Below are 19039 nucleotides of genomic sequence, written 5' to 3'. Positions count from 1 at the left end.
ATTTTTTTTTAAGTGAAGTTTGATGTCTTGCAACCTTTTACTCTTAGCCTTCAAATCCAATGCATAGTGGTTCCCTGCGATAATAGAAAGCTGTGACATTTCTCAAGGAGCTTTGCTAATTTCCTTGACTGTCATGTTAGCTGGGTCAGCAAGTACTCGATTTATTTTTCATCCTTTGGTCTCTTCCAGACTCTCAGTCACAGGGAGCAGCCACTCTAAACTACAGACAGTGCCACTGCCCATCTGAGACTGCAGTGGGGGAGATGTAAGGAATGAGAACACATTTTAAAATTGTGCTTATCCGGGCCCTATTCACTAGTATTTCTGCTGATCGCCTCAGATTTTGGGAGATACAAGAAAGAGGGAAGAGAGCCCTTTAATTTCCTTTTGCTGAAGGAACTTTCTTGTAGAAGTTTTTCACCCTAGAACCCCATCCTGCTGCTTGTAAGACCTACTTTGAGGGCTTCCTTCCCTAAAAAGAAGATCTCTGATGAAAAGGAACTTCTGAGACCCTATTTCCCAGTGTTAAGTAAAGAACGCTTTCATACTTTCTCCATTGGTCCATCTTTCTTGCTAGGTATGCAGCAGAGGGAGGGGAGCTGTCCATTTCTTTTGCTAGGTATACAGCAGAAGACATCAGCCTGGTAGCAACTACTGTGTCCTCCATGTGAGCTGAGTTCCCTTCCAGTATTCATGGTTATTCTGAATTCTTGCAAAGGACAGTAGCTTTATAGCTGCTTCACATGTGTCCTGTCATGGGCTGTATGCTCTGATCACAGTTCTCATCACAGCTGTAATATTATGCTTTAGCGCACAAGATGTAAAGTGTATTTAGAATACCTTACTCTGATTTTTCACTATTTCTTAATAAGCAAATGTGTTTCGCATGCACAAAAAACAACTAAATAGGCCAGATAAGGTAACAAAAAGATCAGAATAGCTGTAGTAGCTGTAGTTACAGTCTTCAAATTTTACTGATCAGAGCTGAGACAAGATTTAGAAATGTGTCTTTCTTTCTTATACACAGACTTATGAAAAAGTAAATTGCTGAGATAATGAATATGATTGGAGAGGCTCATTAACTCATACCTAAGGGAAATGTTTGTCTGTTCTACTCTTAGCAGTACTGCCAACTCTGCAGCAAAGGAACTGGGAGGGGGGGAAATAAAACTGGTAAATACAAACTAAAAAACAAACAAACAAAAAACCAACCAAAAAATTGACCAGCCAAACAAAAAAACCCCACACATGATCATGAAACAAATGTAAAGGTCTTTGCTCACAGTGTTTCTTGTAACATAGTACAGTTAGCTTTAATAACTGTTTTTTGAGACTTGAGTATTGATTAAAATTTTGTTAAACTGCTTACCATACTAAAGAAAAACCTTACAATTGTTTTTTGACTAAACTGCCATTCATCCTTTGGAAATCATCGTTAGACAGTGAAATCAGAAACAAAACTTACTCTTCTTGTCAACCTCCATTTGTGAATGGCAGAATAAAACAGAATGTATAAGAATGTATTTATAGGTAGGTAGCATTTAAGAGCTGAGAAGTCACTGAAATTTTGAACTACAGTTAGAGTTTCAGGTTAAATACCAGAAATTTTCTCTAGAGTATGTAATTAGATTTTAACTATAATCAGTATCTCACTGCAAGTAGTACTTTGCTGATATCACGTTGTTGTGCTGGTTTGACTAAAAATGAGATTATTTTCTTTGTGCAGTTAGAAACCTTTCTTTTTCATAGCTAGTACGCTCATTATTTGGACCTAGTTTGAGAGGAAGAGATAACACCCCAGCACAGAGCTAATGTTTTGAATTGCTCTGGTCTGAGAGCCAAGGACACTCTGAGCTCTGCCCACAGGTGTGAGGCATTGAGGAAGGAGAGCAGAGATGGGGCAGAGCTTGATTGACATCCACACTGATCAATAAGAGTATTCCATCCTATTACTGTCATGCTTCATATTTAAGGAGAGCTTCCAGTCTTCCCTCAGGCATCCCTGCTCTTGCTTGCTCTTGGGTGTTTTTTCTCTTGTGTGTTCTTTCTTGGCTCTTTCTTTGCTGGAGCTGGGGGGGTTTTGGTGCAGGACATTTAGTTGGGCTTTTTGCCATTTTGCAGAGGCTTCTGAGCCTTACTGCCTTTTAACTTTTTTCCTCCTTTCGGGACCAGGGCGCTGCTTCCTAGGACTGGCTGCTCAGTTGTGGACAGAGCTTGTGAGGAATTGCCTTTAGTATCTTTTATTTCTATTTTATATATATATATATATATTTACTAGTAGTGTATTAGTATTTTGTTATTTTATTAAACTGTGTTTATCTCAATCCAAGTTTCTCTCTTCCCTTTTGATTCTCTCCACTATTGTATTGTTAGCTCAAGCTAAACCATGACAGTTGTTGTTTTAGGTTCTTTTTTTTTTTTCTTTTTTTTACATGTTCACTTCTATATACTCCTTCTCCCATCTTTCCAGCCTTTTAAGAACTGCTAGTTTTACATGTTTCAATTTCAACAAATGTTAATATTTTACATCATGGGTTTTTCTTGCATTTTAAGGAAAATTCTTCCAGTAATCCCAGTAGTGTTTTTCATTTATTCATGAGCTCATAGGAAAATTGGGATGGGGTAACCTGGAGACGTCCTCTACTATAGCTCTCCAATGAAAGTAGTGATAGAGCACTTGCATCAGTCTTGACAGATGTTTGTTGAGTTACCTCCAACAGTGGACACTGTACAACCTCCCTATGTAATAATTCATAAACTACATATTTCTGTACATGAAACAAGCCATTATGTCTATGATTTCATTGTTCACAGCAGGCACAAAATATACCACACTTTTTCCCAGTGTCATAGCTCTGTATTTTTATGATCTGAATGCTGTTATATCAGTCTCTAGTTTGTTTCATAGACCCTAGCTGCTTCCTATCCTTGTATGTCATGTTCTGTAGCTATTGACCATTTTTATTGCCATCTTCTGCAGACTTCTCAGCTGATCTGCATATTTCTCAGAGTTTAAGGTAAACCTCACAAATGCTCAGTAGAGTGATAAAATGAGCTTCTCCATCCATCCCTATATATTTCCCATTTTGCCTGTATGTATGTTATTGTTGACTTTTTCTTTTAAAGAGCTTCCCACTAATAAGTTATATTTTCAATCAATAAAATTTTCAAAAAAAATCATAATTTCATTAGTTTTTCTCAGGCTGTTCCTCCAATATATAAAGATATTTCTGAATGTTTAAATTACATTTTGCTCTCAGGTAAAATACTCTAGAATCAGAGCGCCTGTAGGTCATTATAGGACCCTTAAATTTATGTCTGGTTTCTGGAGATAAGAAATGCTACCTGTTTTTAGAGTCTGAAGGTGGGTCATGAATTCCCAGACTAAATCAATCATCCCACATATTCTTGTCTTTCAGGCTTCCCCTTTTTCTTTTCTTTCAGACTGGACAAACCAAATGCTATCAGCTTTTTCTCATTTCGTTCTCTGGTGGAAATACAGACACTATTTCTTACTTTGAATATTAAAAAACTTTAGAAGGAAGCTGTTTGATTCCTGGCAGACATTATTGCCCCGGTGTTGTTATTTTCAAAGAAATAGTGTGACTACTGATCTGGTTATGGGTGCTTTTATGCTAGGTACTATGCAAAGATATAATTGACAGGCTGGTTCTTACTACAGAGATGTTGCCGTCTAAGGTTATAATCTTTTTCTCTTGAGAGGCCAATAATCTTCTGAACCTGCAGCTTCCTCATTATATTCTGTTGTCTTTAGGTTATTTTGTAAAACAAGATATGTCCAATTCTTTTCCCTCTTATCCAACTTGACAATTCTGATTTGAGAAAGGCTGATGTTACATTAGCTTTACAGGACAAATTATAAACCTTTTCTTGTGCTGGTCACATAAGACATTGCTTTGCTCCATTAGCTTCCCTTCTTTCTGCATCTCTGGAAACTGGTGTCTCTTCACATTCTCAAGAAGAAGCATTCAAATGGATTGGAGCACACGGTGATTTGACAGAACAAGTCCTTTTAATCTGCCTATAAATCCCAGACAAAGTAGGGTTGAAACCCAGCAAAGGAGATGTGTGTTACTATCCCTGGATTCTGTGGTAACAGCTGCTATTGTCATGAGGTCCAACTTGAGATGGTTTCAATAGAACTTGAAAACTTTGAAGAAAGATGACGGGCTTAAAAACAAACAAAAAAACACAGCTAGATGAAACAGGGCACTCTACCCCTGTGTCAACTCTGGATGCACCATGAATCCGAAGTTGTTTATAGACCCATTGTTCTGTAGGCCCCTGTTGTGTGAACTTGAGTTTTGCATTTGCATTTTATTTTAGGATATTTCAAAAAAGTAATATTTTTTATGTGTTTTGGCAGTCTTCTTTTATTTCCCCTTATTTTTCTTTGCTTCCCCCTCCCCCCCGCCCCGTACATTTACAAAGCAATTACTGAGTAAAGTTTGTATTACCTCTCAGAGATAATAAAAGGTAATTTGGAGACCAACAGTAGTACTGGCTGTATGGCTGCCTGGACATGGTGTTAGAAGTTCAGCCAGAAAACAGGTTAGCTTGGTAACTCATAGCATGAAAATCTTGGTGTCCAGGCATGCATTTTCTCCTGTTAGCTAGGCTAATGACTGTTTGTATTCTAGCCATAGTTCTTGCTCTTGACAGTGTGCTACATGATATTTTGGTCAAGCTCCTACATAACAGCTGAGCTACAGTGAGTTATTAAAGCTTTGAATCTTCTGCAGGTGCTATTTGACTTGGTGTAGCTCTCAACAAAAAGGATTAAATAAAGCTAACTAGCATTTTTTTGATCAACGGTAATACACACAGTATGTAGGTGTCATGGATGAGTCATGGATATGTCCAGCAGTAAATTGGAGAAAGCCCAGCTGGGTAATAGGGGTTCCATGGACTTACAAAACATGAAAAAGATGCACAGAAGAGTTGTTGCTTGTTACGTTTTTCTACCCAAAGTCATTAGATGTTATGGTCATGCTAAGATTTCAGAGGGCTTCTCCAAAGGAGTAGTTTTTTGTGGTAATCTACTGTTTCCTTTATCATTCACTTCTCTCAGCCTTCTGTGTAGTAAAACTTAGATTTTGAACCAGCATATTAATGTCACAGCTATACTGGCTGAGATTTACCTGTTTCTTCCTCTGCACTGAAAGTCATCAAGACTTATTTGGTTTATTTTTCAGTAGAAATGGAGCCCTAGATGTCTTCTAGCATCATGGATAGCTTGAACACACAATTGTCTTTGTCCAGCAGAAAACAGCACTGTGCAAATGCATGAGCTTGAGGTTGGAGGCTGAAGCTGAGTTAATGTATGTTGTTAAAAGTGCTGCCTGAACACAGGTTTAAAGCATTTGGTCCTAAATTAGCCTGTAGAGCAAGCAACAATAGCAGTAAGAAGTACCTTGAGCACAAATGTGATTTATATTTACAGATTTTTTTTTTTTATTTTATTTTTTACAATGAGAAATTATCTATTGTCTGTCAGCAGTCCTTCTTGATACCCAGGATGCTCTCACCAAAGTTAGCTGTCTTGGTTTAAGAGGTCATTCAGAGGTGTCCTTGTTTGAAACAGCTGATTAATGAAATCAAAGCTCAAAATGTTTATGCTTGTATGCCTAACGTCAAATCTACAGCAAGTGTTCCATACAAGGGCTAAGTTTTGCTTCAAGAATCTGAGCGGCAATGCAAATATTTAGAGTTAGCAAAATATAATAGTCTTATCAGTTTTAAACAGGTGGAGGTTAGGAAGGGAAAGGATGTTGGTTCGACTTGCCTATTTTTTACAGCTAAGACTGGAAGTTCACTTTACATCTATGTGATTTTTCAGCTGAGACAGAAAACGCTTCTGATAATATACACAAGAGAAAACTGACCACATTCTCAAACATTCTTCAAACATGCTCGTAAAGATGCACAAAGGCGGCTATGCAAACCTTTGTTTTATCCTTTAGATCTCTTCTGATAGTACTGAGACTGTAGTTTTGGTAGTATCCAGCCCTTCTAAAATCCATACGCCTCGAGTGTCACATGGGGGTTGAATCTCCTGAGATGTCTATCCCAAAGAGCTTTTACTAGTTGAAGTTAACCTATTGAACCAACAAAAGAACAAACAAAATATGTAGCTCCCACAGGACCCCTCTTCATTGCTTAAAGACAAGCCTGAATTTTAGGATATATCCAAGTAAAAGAATGATCTTTTTCGGACTTGCCTTTCTTTACTTAAAACTCACATTTTAGTATTTATGCTATAAAAGTTCCGAATTTATTATTTTCATGCACCACTCCCAGGACAGTGGGAGTTTTTTGGTAATCACTGTTATCTTCTGAGATCTGTGTCATGCTGATAGTGGAAAGAGTGAATCATGTTAGGTTTATGTATATATATATATATATATATATATGATAAATACATTCTGGTAAATGTGTTTCTTCAGTGTCATAATACACTTTTAATAGTGTGTTCAGTGGATAAGTGTTGCATAATGTGGCTGGTACCTTATAATAATCTGGTCACCTATATAATGTTTTGATTTATATTTTGCTTGCTTTTGCACCCATAGAGTGGTAAAGAGTCACTTCTGTGAAGATCTACATGAAGATTCTTTTTAAAGTGATTTTAGTTGTTTTACTTTTTTGTTAACTTTTTTAAACTTTTTTTTTTTACTTTGTTTAATGGTTAGACTCAATGATCTTAAGGATCTCTTCCAACCTAAATGATTCTATGATTCTGCTTAGTAAATAAAATTAAATTGGGTTAACATAAGTATATTCTGTGACTTCATGTACTAAATTTGGCTTTCTACCTGTTTAAATTGTAAAAAACTTGATACCTCATTACTTTTAAACAGTACAAAAAAGAGGATCTTTACAGTTGATTACAATTTGTTTAGACACTTCATAGAAGCAGAACTTTATTTTAGGCTTAATTTTGTTTGTTTACTTTCTAAACTTAAATAGAAAATATACTTCTGATTTTCTGCGGTTCTATACATGTCCTCTCCATCTTTTTGTAACGTGTACACATTTTGAGGTAAGTGTCAGAGGCATTGATTTTTCCCTCTAGGAGCACATCACTGTCTTCTCAATAATTGCCTGCCTGGCAGCTGATGAGAGTATTTTCCTTCTGCACTTAAAGAAAAAAGTCTCATCCAAGCCCACTAAAAGTGGGTGAATCTCTTAAAATACTGTGTCTTTAGATCCAAGCCAAAGACGCAGATTTACCGCCCAGGTTGCAACCTATCAATGCAACCTCAACCTTAATGCTTTGAAGTACATATGAGGTAGTGAAGAGAATTGTTGTTACTGTTGTTGCGCAAGCAGGATATTTCTGAAAATAACTCTGAAGTGCATTACCCCTAACCCTACAAGATTGGTAAGGTGATTTTGACCTTTTTTTTTTTTTAATATAGATATATTGTGACCATGCAGTATAGTGTGTAAATGTTTTTACGTTGTTTACTTCCTGACAGCGTTTGTACTGCATCATAATTAAAATAATGAAGTATATCTGTTATTATATAGCTGTAAAAATAGAATACCTATTTTTCATTAATAGATATTTGCAGGAGCTAATGTGACATGTAGATTAATGAGTAAAATGACAGTACCAAAATCTTATAAATATCCTGAAAATCATATATTTTGTTGTCTTTTTTTCTCAGGAACCATATCTGTGAACACATTACGTACACCATATACTGCACCAGGGGAAAGTGAAATCCTTGACTTGGATGATGACTTATATCTTGGAGGCTTACCAGAAAATAAAGCAGGCCTCATCTTCCCAACAGAGGTGTGGACAGCACTTCTCAATTACGGATACGTCGGCTGCATTAGAGATTTATTTATTGATGGTCAAAGCAAAGATATTCGACAGATGGCTGAAATTCAAAGTACAGCTGGAGTAAAACCCTCATGCTCAAGAGAAACTGCAAAACCTTGCCTTAGCAACCCCTGTAAAAACAACGGTGTGTGCAGGGATGGGTGGAACAGATATGTTTGTGATTGCTCTGGCACAGGGTACCTTGGCAAATCGTGCGAAAGAGGTAGGTTCCATGAAATGCCTGCATTTCTACTTTACAAAATCCTGCACAATGATTTAAAAGGTGATTTGGAAATATTTTATGAGGCAGAAAAAGCATCTTTGGTTTCACTTGACGTGATATGAACCCCTGCTCTAGATGGAAAGCAGTAACTCCAGAGGAAAGACCTTAGAGGAGTTTCTAAGATGCATGAGGAAGTATTAGTTGACTATGACAGAGTCACTGCTGCTGAATGTCTCTTAGAGAATGTCCCCTTTTGTTTCTCATCATGTGTTGCTGAGTTCTGAAATGCTTTGTGTAAGTAATTTCAATTATTATGTCATTACTAAATGGTCACAAAGGTCTTTTTTTTTGCCTATTTATGTCAATACCACTGTGTAATCAAATTTACTTTTGAATTCCACAGTATCATGTAAACCCATGGCCAAAACTTCAGACATAAGTCAAAGCAAAATAATCAGTGTAGAAATCAATATTTACTTAACTTGTGTTTTAAAGACTGTAGTACCCAGGGAAACAGTTTCTGCTTATCTTAAATCACTGAGTATCCCTCTAGCTTAGGAAAGGTAAGTGTAAAGTTGACAAACCCCATTTAATTGAAAAAGTGGATAGTGGTAAGGAAGATAGTTCTTGAATTTATAGGAAGAAAACTCTGTAATTTATTTAAAATTGCAGAGTATGCTAATAAAAGTTTTTAATATAAGGAGGAAAACAATAAAAAACCCCTTAGTTAATATTTAGGTGTTTATTTTTATTCTCATTGGAATAGGAATGTTTCAATGACAGTAGCTGTATTTTTTTATTTCAAAATTGACACAGTACTGTTTCTCTTCAAGCTGAAATCTGTTGACTATGAATATAAGTTCTTTCCTTCTAGTTTGTTTTGTTTTTCTAGTTAGTAAGATGAAACAAAAATTTATTCTTTCAAAATAAAAACTGGATGAATGTTTAAGTTGTACGTAAATAGACACGTGCATTTATGTAGAATTATTACCATCATATTATTAGTACTTGGAAGCAGATTCTCAGTTTCTTCTGTTTTTTTTCTGCCTTTTTGAACATAAATGCCTTTGGCTCATGGCCAGTTATTATGAGATCTCCAGATTGTCCTGTTACTGCTGGAGCGAAGCTGGCAGAGGGCATAACCGAGCTGTCTGATGCATTACAAAAGCCTTCAGTTAAGCATGTCTGGTGTACCACCCTGTGGCAAAATTCTGCTATTACATATGGCAGAAGTAAAAATAGGATTTGCATTTTTCAAATTGAGAACTAGGAAACATGCATTAGAGATTAAAAAAAACATGCAGATCTGCAAAGAACTTAAAAGCAGGCTTGATCATAGCAGTTTCTCGTAAATATATTTGACGTTATGTATAGAAACCTTTGTCTTTTTTATTTCTCCTACTTTATTGCCAACTGTCTTCCAATATAGAGCTTGATTGTCCCAGTGCATTCCCTTACTGGGCATGGTGGCACTATGGTTGTGGCGTTGGCTTCTCTAGAATGGTATTTGGTTCTTGTCCAACACAAATATGTGTGACAGTTCAGACAGGATGGGATCAGGTCCTGCTCTTGGGTTGCCCTCTCCAGAGCAAACCACACTGAAATGAGATGTCCTTCCAGTAATATTCATATCTCCATTGGTCATGCATTAATAAGACGATAGCTTTTGGGACTCTGAAAGAGACATGATAGCATCCTGCCACACAGTTACTGTAATCACTTACCCATGTGCAGTAACTGATAAACTTTTATATCTGATGATGTAAACAATACAACTATAACTGTTCAACCTAATTTAAATAAAATAGGAAAATGTTCATTTCAACAAACAATATGGTTTCACAAAGCAGATAAATCATTAGAATATACTACTGGACATTAAATAACTGGTGTATTTTACTTAAAGTTAAGTGATTTAGGTATCTTCAGTAAACAAAAACATGTAGCTACTTTTTATTCTTTTTAGTACCATCATTTGTATTTCCTGCTATTTCCCCAAAAATAGGAGTTCTAACATCCATATCTGGAAGTATCATGTACAATACAGTATTTGAAATAGTTTTGGTCAGCTAACCAGTGGACAAAAAAACATGGAACACAACTCAATTTTAATTTCAGTATACCTTTTTTTTTTTTTTTTTTTTTTTTTTTAATATCCATGTGCTTTTTATCGTGTTTCAAGTTATTCCTGATTTTCAGCAAGGTTAAACATCAGTATAATCTGTAGATTGGCTTTAGTAGATTATGGAAACTACAGCAGATGGATGGACAGATGTCACAGCAATATCATTTGGCTTTCTAGCTTACTTTGATTGTGGATCACAATATGTGACTGTCTCTCAGCAAAGCCTTTTGCAGGTGTATACTTTTGACTGGATGACTAGGAACAATGCACATGAGTAAATTAATCGGTGATAAGAAAAAGTACACATGCCAAGAAAGATTTATCAAAGTGACATTTCTGAGGAGAAAATGCATGTAAGTTAGAGTATTTGCATATAGATATCCACATTGTGCATGCGCACACACTTGCGCACACACACATATACATTAAAGAAAGAAATAATGCAAAGAATAAAAGCTATATCTCTGGATGCTTTACAATTTAAAACGAAAAGAAAAATACAGGTGATATGATAGTAGATGGTATGAAGAAGAATGTCTTCAAAATATTATAGTAATTCCATTTCTGACTTAAATTAACTAATTGGTCCTATGTGTTAAAGTTCCAGTACCTTTACAGTGTGGCTTAGCACCTCAGTCCTGAAATAATACCAGTGTTGAAACTGGGAGGAATCTTTTGAACTTCTCTTAATGTGTTACCTTGTCACTAATCGCATATCAATAATTATTTCCATCACATTGATGGAAACATTCCTTGTGATTCACCAAGGCTGAACCTTTGGACCCAGATGGATTGAAGTAGCTGCTGTAGCAAACAGACAGCGCTGAGCAGAGTGTGCACCTGAAAGTGGAACAAGACCTAAGAGTCTAGATTTGAATCAATAGGCATTGATATACTTGAGTACTCACACAAATTATAAGGAGTAAAATCATATATATTACTTGAGTGTTTTCAAGGCAGGATATTGCTGTGCTACTTAGAATGGTAAATAAAACATGGCCAGAGAGCAAACTTCCATACTTGATTATTGATGATCCAGATCATTCACAGACTTCCTGGCACAACTCTGGACTGTATCGTCTGTCACCTTCTGGGCAAAGTTTGTGTGTGATTTTGGAGACAGCAGGCACACAGGGATTTCATGCTTTAAAAATGGCTCTGTGGGCAGCAACAGAGTCCTCATATTGTTACAGAAACTTTGAAACTGAAAAAGCAGTTATTCATATATAAATATATATACGTATATATATATATATATAGGAAGGAAGAGCATGCAGCTCTGGAGACTTCAATCAGAAACTGAACCCTTCAGCTTCTTTTGCATTCCCCCCCCTCTTTTTTTTTCCTTTTTAAATTTTTTTTATTTTTTTAAATTTTATTTTGGGTGTTTTGTTTGGTTGTTTTTTAGCACAGGAGCAGCAAGGGGTTTTACTTGTCAGGTTTATAAAAATATTGAAGAAAGAATGTATAAAATAATTTTTATAAATCTCTGAATGATATATTACTTAATATTTCTTCTTTATAACTCTACTGCATGCACTTATTTGCTGCCATAAAAAAAATTGTCAGTGATGTTTTATAAGGATTTTCTGCTATTTTTCTTTTCAATGCTATATTTCCAACATTAAGTGGTAGTAAAATTATTCCCTGCCATGGAGACTCTGATTCTTTTAATGAATAGCACATTCTGAGCTAAACTTATGGTCTATTAGTATTTAATCTAATAATGAAGTGGAAACTGAACAAGAGAAAAAAGGCTTTCTGCCAACACTTATGTGAGAACAGGTAGCAGTGTAGATCTCAAAGACAGACAAGACACACACGACTTTGGAATTAGTTGGTTCAACACAAAAAAGTAAAAGAGGCAAAAATGAATGTATACTTTTAGCCAAAACCTTAATTTGAGGTCTGCATAACTGGTATAACCCCCACTGCCTCTCCTCATTCAGATCACCACTTCACTGACCAGGTCTTGCAGATTAACAATCCATTCAGGACAACCAAAGTAACTGCAGGATGGAAACAATTCCATTAAACGACTGAAGCAATCTCTAGTTCTAACAAAGTCAAACCAAAACAAGCCCTTCCTATTTCATCTTGAAAACTGTTTTTTCCTGCTGTCTGAAAACCGAAGTTCTCTGTTAATGTATGCCACCAAGCATAATGATGGGTGACAAGGCATTTGCTGGACAGAATTACAAGACACCAGTAGGGGAAGAGGGAGCTCCTTCTGCTGTCAAAGGTCTCATAAAAGTATTACTAGATGCCTTCTGTCCAGCCAAGAGCAACAGGCCATGGAAATTTGCAGAGCTGGGAGCAATGGTTAGTCAAGTGGAAGAGATGCTGAGTTGATAGATGATTCAGGTGGCAAAACCCAGCTTGCTGTCCTTAGAGAGGTGCATAATATTGATAAAGTATCATTCAACCTTCTTAATGTACTGATCTTTTAATAATGGTTTAACAACAAAAGTTTTTCCTAATAACACTTGTACCAGCAGACCCATTTCAAGTGAGTAAACTGAATATAGCTGTGTTTTTATTTTTGGAAAATGTACTGTCTCCGATATTCAGTTAGGGGTCTCAGGGCAGTGCTAAATCTTCTTTGATCACATCATCCCTGCTTCCTCCAAGTTTTGTGTGTGTGTTTGTTTCAGATTTGTTTTGTTTTGTTTTGTTTTTCTGTGATACCTTTGTGTTTAGAAAGGCTTGGAACTCCCCATATTGAAAGGAGCTAGTTGACATGAGAGGGTTTTCTCATTGCCCCAGAGCTTTTAAGTCATTTGGTCTTCTGTTTAGTCTCCTTGGTCTGTTCTTGGAACATCTGCTTCCAAAATAACTGGCACAGTATGGTTTAGGAGGATTGAGTATCTAATCACATCAGTTCTGTTCACCATGATGTTAAATACTCACAGGTCATCTCTGATTACATTAAGACAGTTGCTTCTCTAATTTTTCTGTAATTTTCTAAAAGAATGCATAATTATAAGAAAGCCAGCAAACAGTACCAGTGCTGATTTATTAGTAGCAGACCTCTGGTGTTGTTGAATGATGTTCATCCTATAACAACTGATTTTGCTCTGTTTATGAAACCCCTGAATAGTATGAATGGGTCTTTTTTAATGGACAACATAAAATACCTTTTATTTTCTCTTACGTTAGCATGCAACTTTTATGCCACGCTTCTTTAGCTACCTAAATCGTGTTTACCTTGATTAAGGTCTTGGGAGCTTTTAATGCACAGACTAGACAGCTAGAAGATACGGGAATGAGCTGTAAGACCCTGCTGGCCCTTCCCCCTGTCCAAAACAAAACAAAACAAAAAAACCAAACCCCACAATAAACAGGTTTTTTTTGGTTTTTTTAAAGGCAAAAAAAAAATTTTAAAAATATGTATCACTTCCAACTGAAAACTCTTTAAGTCTCTTATCAGGATGGTGTGAGTTAAATATTTAATCTGCTTGACAGAAAAAAATTTAGATTTAGCACATGCGGAAAACATTATTACCTGCAGGTTAGAAATCATCAAACCTATACATGTATTCTTCTAACCTATTATGTCTAATGACTTTCATGCCAGTATTAGTAATCTCTTTTTTCGAACATCAAACTGTCTTTTTTCAAATTTGTATTGTGGAAATCTGGAATTATTAATGAATATGCCATCTATCATTCTTGCCTCCAATGTGCTCACAGTTAGTGAAACATTTCGTCCTTCCATGGACCATTTATGCTGGAATCTTGAAGATCTTATCTGTCTTTAACAGTATACAAGATATGCAATGGAAAAGGATTTGACAATGGATATTTTAAAAAAATATTCTAACTCTACTTTAGTTATGTTATTGATTAAACATAGAATGAGGTAGTTATCAGTCATTGAAAATATTATTGCATATGGGACACTACAACTTTGCTCTAGATCATAGAATCATAGAATAGTTCGGGTTGTAAGGGACCTTCAAAGGTCATCTAGTCCAACTCCCCTGCAATGAGCAGGGACATCTTCAACCAAATCAGGCTGCTCAGAGCCCCGTCCACCTTGGCCTTGAATGTCTCCAGGAATGGGGCATCTACCACCTCTCTGGGCAACCTGGGCCAGTGTTTCACCACCCTCATTGTAAAAAAATTTATTCCTCATGTCTAGACTGAATCTCCCCTCTTTTAGTTTATTATCCCTTGTCCCATTGTAATACTGCAGCAAACTGAAGCATTGAGAAGCTTCACTTAATATTCTCTGCTGTCTTCTCTTTCTGCTTGTTGCTCCTTTGTCCTGTTATTGGGCAAGTAGCTGATATTTTTTTCAGTGAGTTGAACTACTGTCAGAACCGCATCTTTTTTTAAGAAAGATTGTATAGCATCTTGTTTAGACCTCATCATCTTATACTCCAAGAATTTTTGAGACCAAGAGTTTTGGGGTGGATTAAAGAATGTAGGAGACACATGGAAGAAGTTAAAAGGTCTCTAGTGAATTACTGGTAGGTAAACAATGAGATATGCAGGTAAACAATGAGATATGCAGGTTAACAATCAGATATGCATAAAACAGGGCACATTCAGATAGTATATTTTGCCATTCAGGTAGTGTTTTAGTTATGTAGTATGGTTACTTTTGCATGTTACTGCCAAGCCTACTGACATTTCTCGTGGTCTGTCCACTGACTGCTGGATTGGGGCAGCAAGTGAGTTGCTCACTCACCACGATCACAGAATCACAGAATGTCAGGGATTGGAAGGCACCTTGAAAAATCATCCAGTCCAATCCCCCTGCTGGAGCAGGAACACCTACATGAGGTTACACAAGAAGGTGTCCAGGCAGGTCTTGAATGCCTCCAGAGTAGGAGATTCCACAACCTCCCTGAGCAGCCTGTGCCACTGTCCATGAGCTGAAGAGCCATTTCCAAAGGCTATGGTTGTTAACTGGCTGCAATGCTTGATCCTCCTGCAAAAAAAAAGGATGTCCTAATATGTTTTAGAAATATATGTGTCCTTTGCTTTCTAGGAACTGCTGGGCCTCCCTGTGAGCAGAAATGGTCGATCTGCTGCCTTTCTTGTTACCAGCCTGAAGGCTGGGAAAAGACTTGTGGCTGGTTGCTCTGGGCTCTAACATGCTGTGACCGCTCTGTGCCAGAGCCACTCGCTGGGAGGACTTTCTGCAATGTCTGAAAGTGACAGTTATTTACTTGTCTCAGGGTTTTTAAGATCTTACCCTCAATATGCCAAGTCCAGTCGTGATCCTCTTGTTGAGGCTGTCGTAGTGTTTGTACGCACGTTTTTGATTCTATCATACTGTTGTCATTGTGGTCATGAAGCAATCTGCGCTGGGGATATTTACCCCTTTCAGGTTGCTTTTTGCTAACTGGATGATAATTGTAACTGTGGTCGTAGCAATTCTGAGGAGTTTATACATAAAGAGTACTAAGATAATATAATGTAGGTGGATGATTATCAGACGTGATGTTTTAATAGGCTGTTAGGTTTACCTGAATAGCTTTCACTGGCTTTGACCTACTTTGAGTAGCACAGGCCTAGTCTTGCAGGCATTTCTGTACATGTGATTTTACTCATCTGCATGAAGATGCATATGTGAATGGCTGGTTCATTAAAAGAACAATTTAGTTTCTTTATAAAGCACTAAAATATGCCTCTTAAAAAACAAACAAAAAAAGAAAAAAAAACCCAACACACTAAGAAAAAAAACAAACCCAACTTTGGTTATGTATCCCAGTAAGTAAATGTGATATGTATTATGTAATTTCTCTGTGTCATACTGAGTTCATGTATTTTTACCCTCTTCTCGCAATTTCAGTAAATACAATATAAGTTTTTAGTAACTGATTTTCTCCTTTATGTTTTCAGAGGCAACAATTTTAAGTTATGATGGAAGTATGTTTATGAAAATACAACTCCCTGTTGTGATGCATACAGAGGCCGAAGATGTTTCCTTACGGTTCAGGTCCCAGCGAGCTTATGGCATTTTAATGGCAACCACTTCTAGGGAATCTGCAGATACCCTTCGTTTAGAGTTGGATGCAGGACGAGTTAAACTGACGGTCAACCTAGGTAACAAACTTTTGCTCCAAGAAATTAACATTTTCTTTACATTTTTCTTTTTGCTTGCAAACATTTATGAAACAGCCTGTTTTAACATTAGAAGTAAGCTGAAATGATGTATAAACACGTCAATGCAACATTTGCGTATGTACATACACAAATACATGCTCATTATTATACTTTATTTTGTTTTCTTTTGCATTTTGGTATTCTTTATATAGTCTTAACATATTCCATCAAAATATTTTTGTACTATTGTGTATTCTAAAAAGAGAAGACTAGTTCATCAGTGGTGTTTTTGGGCTAAATTATTATTCTTCATTGCAGAAGACGGCTCTACCTCCACAACTTCTTCACAGTAGCAACTCCACAGTTTAAAAGTGCAAATAGAAACAACATGTGTGTAGGTCATATTAGTTTTACCTCCACCAGTTATGTACAACATATAAATGTATCAAAGAATTTTTAGATTTAACAATGAAAATGTTGCAATTAAATATTCACACTGATGGATTTCTTGGTCTCCTCTTTTTAGGTGTCAAATCTATAGTAAGTCCATCTCCTCTTTTCTTTTTTTTTTAAACAATTCTGTAGTGGTATTTTTGTAGTATCGAACGATAACACAACCCTTCAATGCCCAAAGACTGCGGCCCTCAGCAAACAGCCATGTGAACATGGGAGGCACAAGCCCTTTTACAGAAAAAAAAAAAAAAAAAAAAAAATCGGTTTCCTAGTTCGAAATATGATGGACAAAATGTTAGGATATGGTTTCCACTAGTTTTTAAAAAAGTAAATGAAGTGCTTCTGCTGTGCTTATGGTTAAATCAAAGTCAGGACCAGAAGGAGAACAGCAGTACAGTCAGGAAAATGCACATCTAGTGTAGTCATTTCCATTCAGTGGAATGCTATTTATAAGGCAATTAGGTCCTTTATTGTTTTAATCACATATAAAATGAGACAGAGGGGAGAGGAATGGCCTAACCCTCCACTTCATCAGGGTGTTGCCCACAGACACACTACCCTGGTGTCTAGATTTTGGATGGGAGAAGGAGAAGCGAAAGGTTTGGGGTTTACTCATCTCTCGGAATCCCCCCTAGTGCGGAGCCAGGGCTGCTGCTGGCTGCAGGCTGCCCCCTCAGAGCCCTTTCTGCAAAAGGGGATGTGCAGGTGCTGGTCCTTGGCTGTTTGCAACCACTTTTCTGATGCGGTTGACGACACATGACAAACTCAGCTATATGGAAACAAAATCTAGGTATATACGTTCCTCAAAGGTATAAACTGTGTGTAGCTGTACAAACAAAGTAGCATGGTGTAGTTTTTTTTTTTATTTTTACAGTAACAAATGGGGGTAGCTCAGCAGAGGATCCTGCTGCAGATCAGGTCATTCTCTTTGGATACAGAATACCACCCTCTGACCCTTTTTTGCCTCCTTCTATAGTTTAAGAAAGCAAATGAATCCATGCCCTAGCTATATTGTTTCTTCCTCCAATACCCCTCTTTTTTTCTTTTTTTTTTCTTTTCTTTTTTTTTTTTTTTAATATATATATTTTATTTTTTTAAGGTCAGGCAAGTAAATAATCTGAAAACAGAGAGGATTCTCTAATTATCAGTGTTTATTTTCTGTATATTAATGTAGCTTTAAATGTAGTCACTGTTAATTTCTTAATGCTATATATTAAGAAAATGTAAACCCACAAAACCTTATTTATAGGCTGGGGGAATTAACTTTCTATTTTACTACTTAGTTTTTGGAGATCAACCTTTGAGGTATACTATACATTAGTTGTCCAAGATGTCTGATTGTGGCTTGGCTTGCTCTATGACCCATTGTGACGGAGCACTTTCTAATTTTTTTGAGAGAAATTACCTGTTCTTTCACAGATGGGGAGAAAGTTGCAGCCTGCCTCAGCCAAGCATCTTTGACCTTTAACCCTGACTTTTCACTTAGATTTGTCACCATGTAGCTTTGTTTGAAATTGGCCATTTTTACCCTATTTGTCGTTTCTATTTATAAAGACTTATCGCAGTATATCTGGGTTATAACAGTATGTAAAGACTGATGATATGGAGTGGCCATATTTGCATGTGTCTGTCCCCGGAAGGGTGGACTGTGATTTTATTGGATGTCTGCAGCTATTACCTTGAAGGATAAATTTTCATTTTTCATCTATTCTTCCCCATCTAGACTGTATCAGGATTAACTGTAATTCCAGTAAGTGCCTATTCAAACTTTTTAAAATGTTATTCCACCATTATAAAATATGCAAACTAGATGAAAAAGATTGTGGACAGCTTGCAAGTGCTTGATAATTTATTAATGAAATGTGATGATTAATTATTGTTGTGTAAAAAGTCATCATATACTCTAGTATGTATTATTTGTTCTTCCCATAGGATACAACTTTTAACTAGAATACTAAAAAAGGATATGCTCTACAGGTTGTAAACATACACAAAGGAAATAGTGCCTGTAGTACTGTATTATTCTAGATGGACTATTTTACTGAGAGTATCCAGACAATTTTTGCAACAGCATTTCTGATAAGCTGTCACATTTTCCCCTATGTCCTCCTTCTAGTTTTCTTGACATTTTACCTCCAACTTGTGGTGAGACTGTTGGAACGTAATTGTCTGTAGTATTTTACAATCCTCTTAGACAATTAACTGTATTTACTGGCTACTTAGAACAATTGGTTTTGCTAAATCTTTGTTTTGTGGAAAAGCAATGCATTTCAATGAGGACATCATTAAGTCTGAGAATAACCATATTTCTATGATGATTTTT

General features: G+C 36.5%; 1 protein-coding gene across 22 annotated transcripts in view; it reads left to right on the top strand.

Moving 5' to 3' along the window:
• NRXN1 (neurexin 1) overlaps nt 1-19039 on the top strand; it is a gene marked incomplete at both ends in the record, with an annotated part of 724694 nt that overhangs the window by 295727 nt on the left and 409928 nt on the right. For 14 of the 22 annotated variants that reach the window (XM_080342493.1, XM_080342512.1, XM_080342507.1 and 11 more), the window contains 3 exons: nt 7695-8078; nt 16060-16263; nt 18440-18466. In XM_080342493.1, coding sequence (XP_080198619.1) covers nt 7695-8078; nt 16060-16263; nt 18440-18466 — 615 coding nt within the window. The remainder of the gene's footprint in view (nt 1-7694; nt 8079-16059; nt 16264-18439; nt 18467-19039) is intronic. The other 8 variants (XM_080342501.1, XM_080342500.1, XM_080342497.1 and 5 more) reach the window with 1 other exon arrangement.

The sequence above is a fragment of the Nesoenas mayeri genome (genome assembly GCF_963082525.1).
Source record: "Nesoenas mayeri genome assembly, chromosome: 3".
NCBI lineage: Eukaryota > Metazoa > Chordata > Aves > Columbiformes > Columbidae > Nesoenas > Nesoenas mayeri.
The sequence above is the reverse complement of the archived record's forward strand: the minus strand, read 5'-3'. Positions and strand labels throughout refer to the sequence as shown.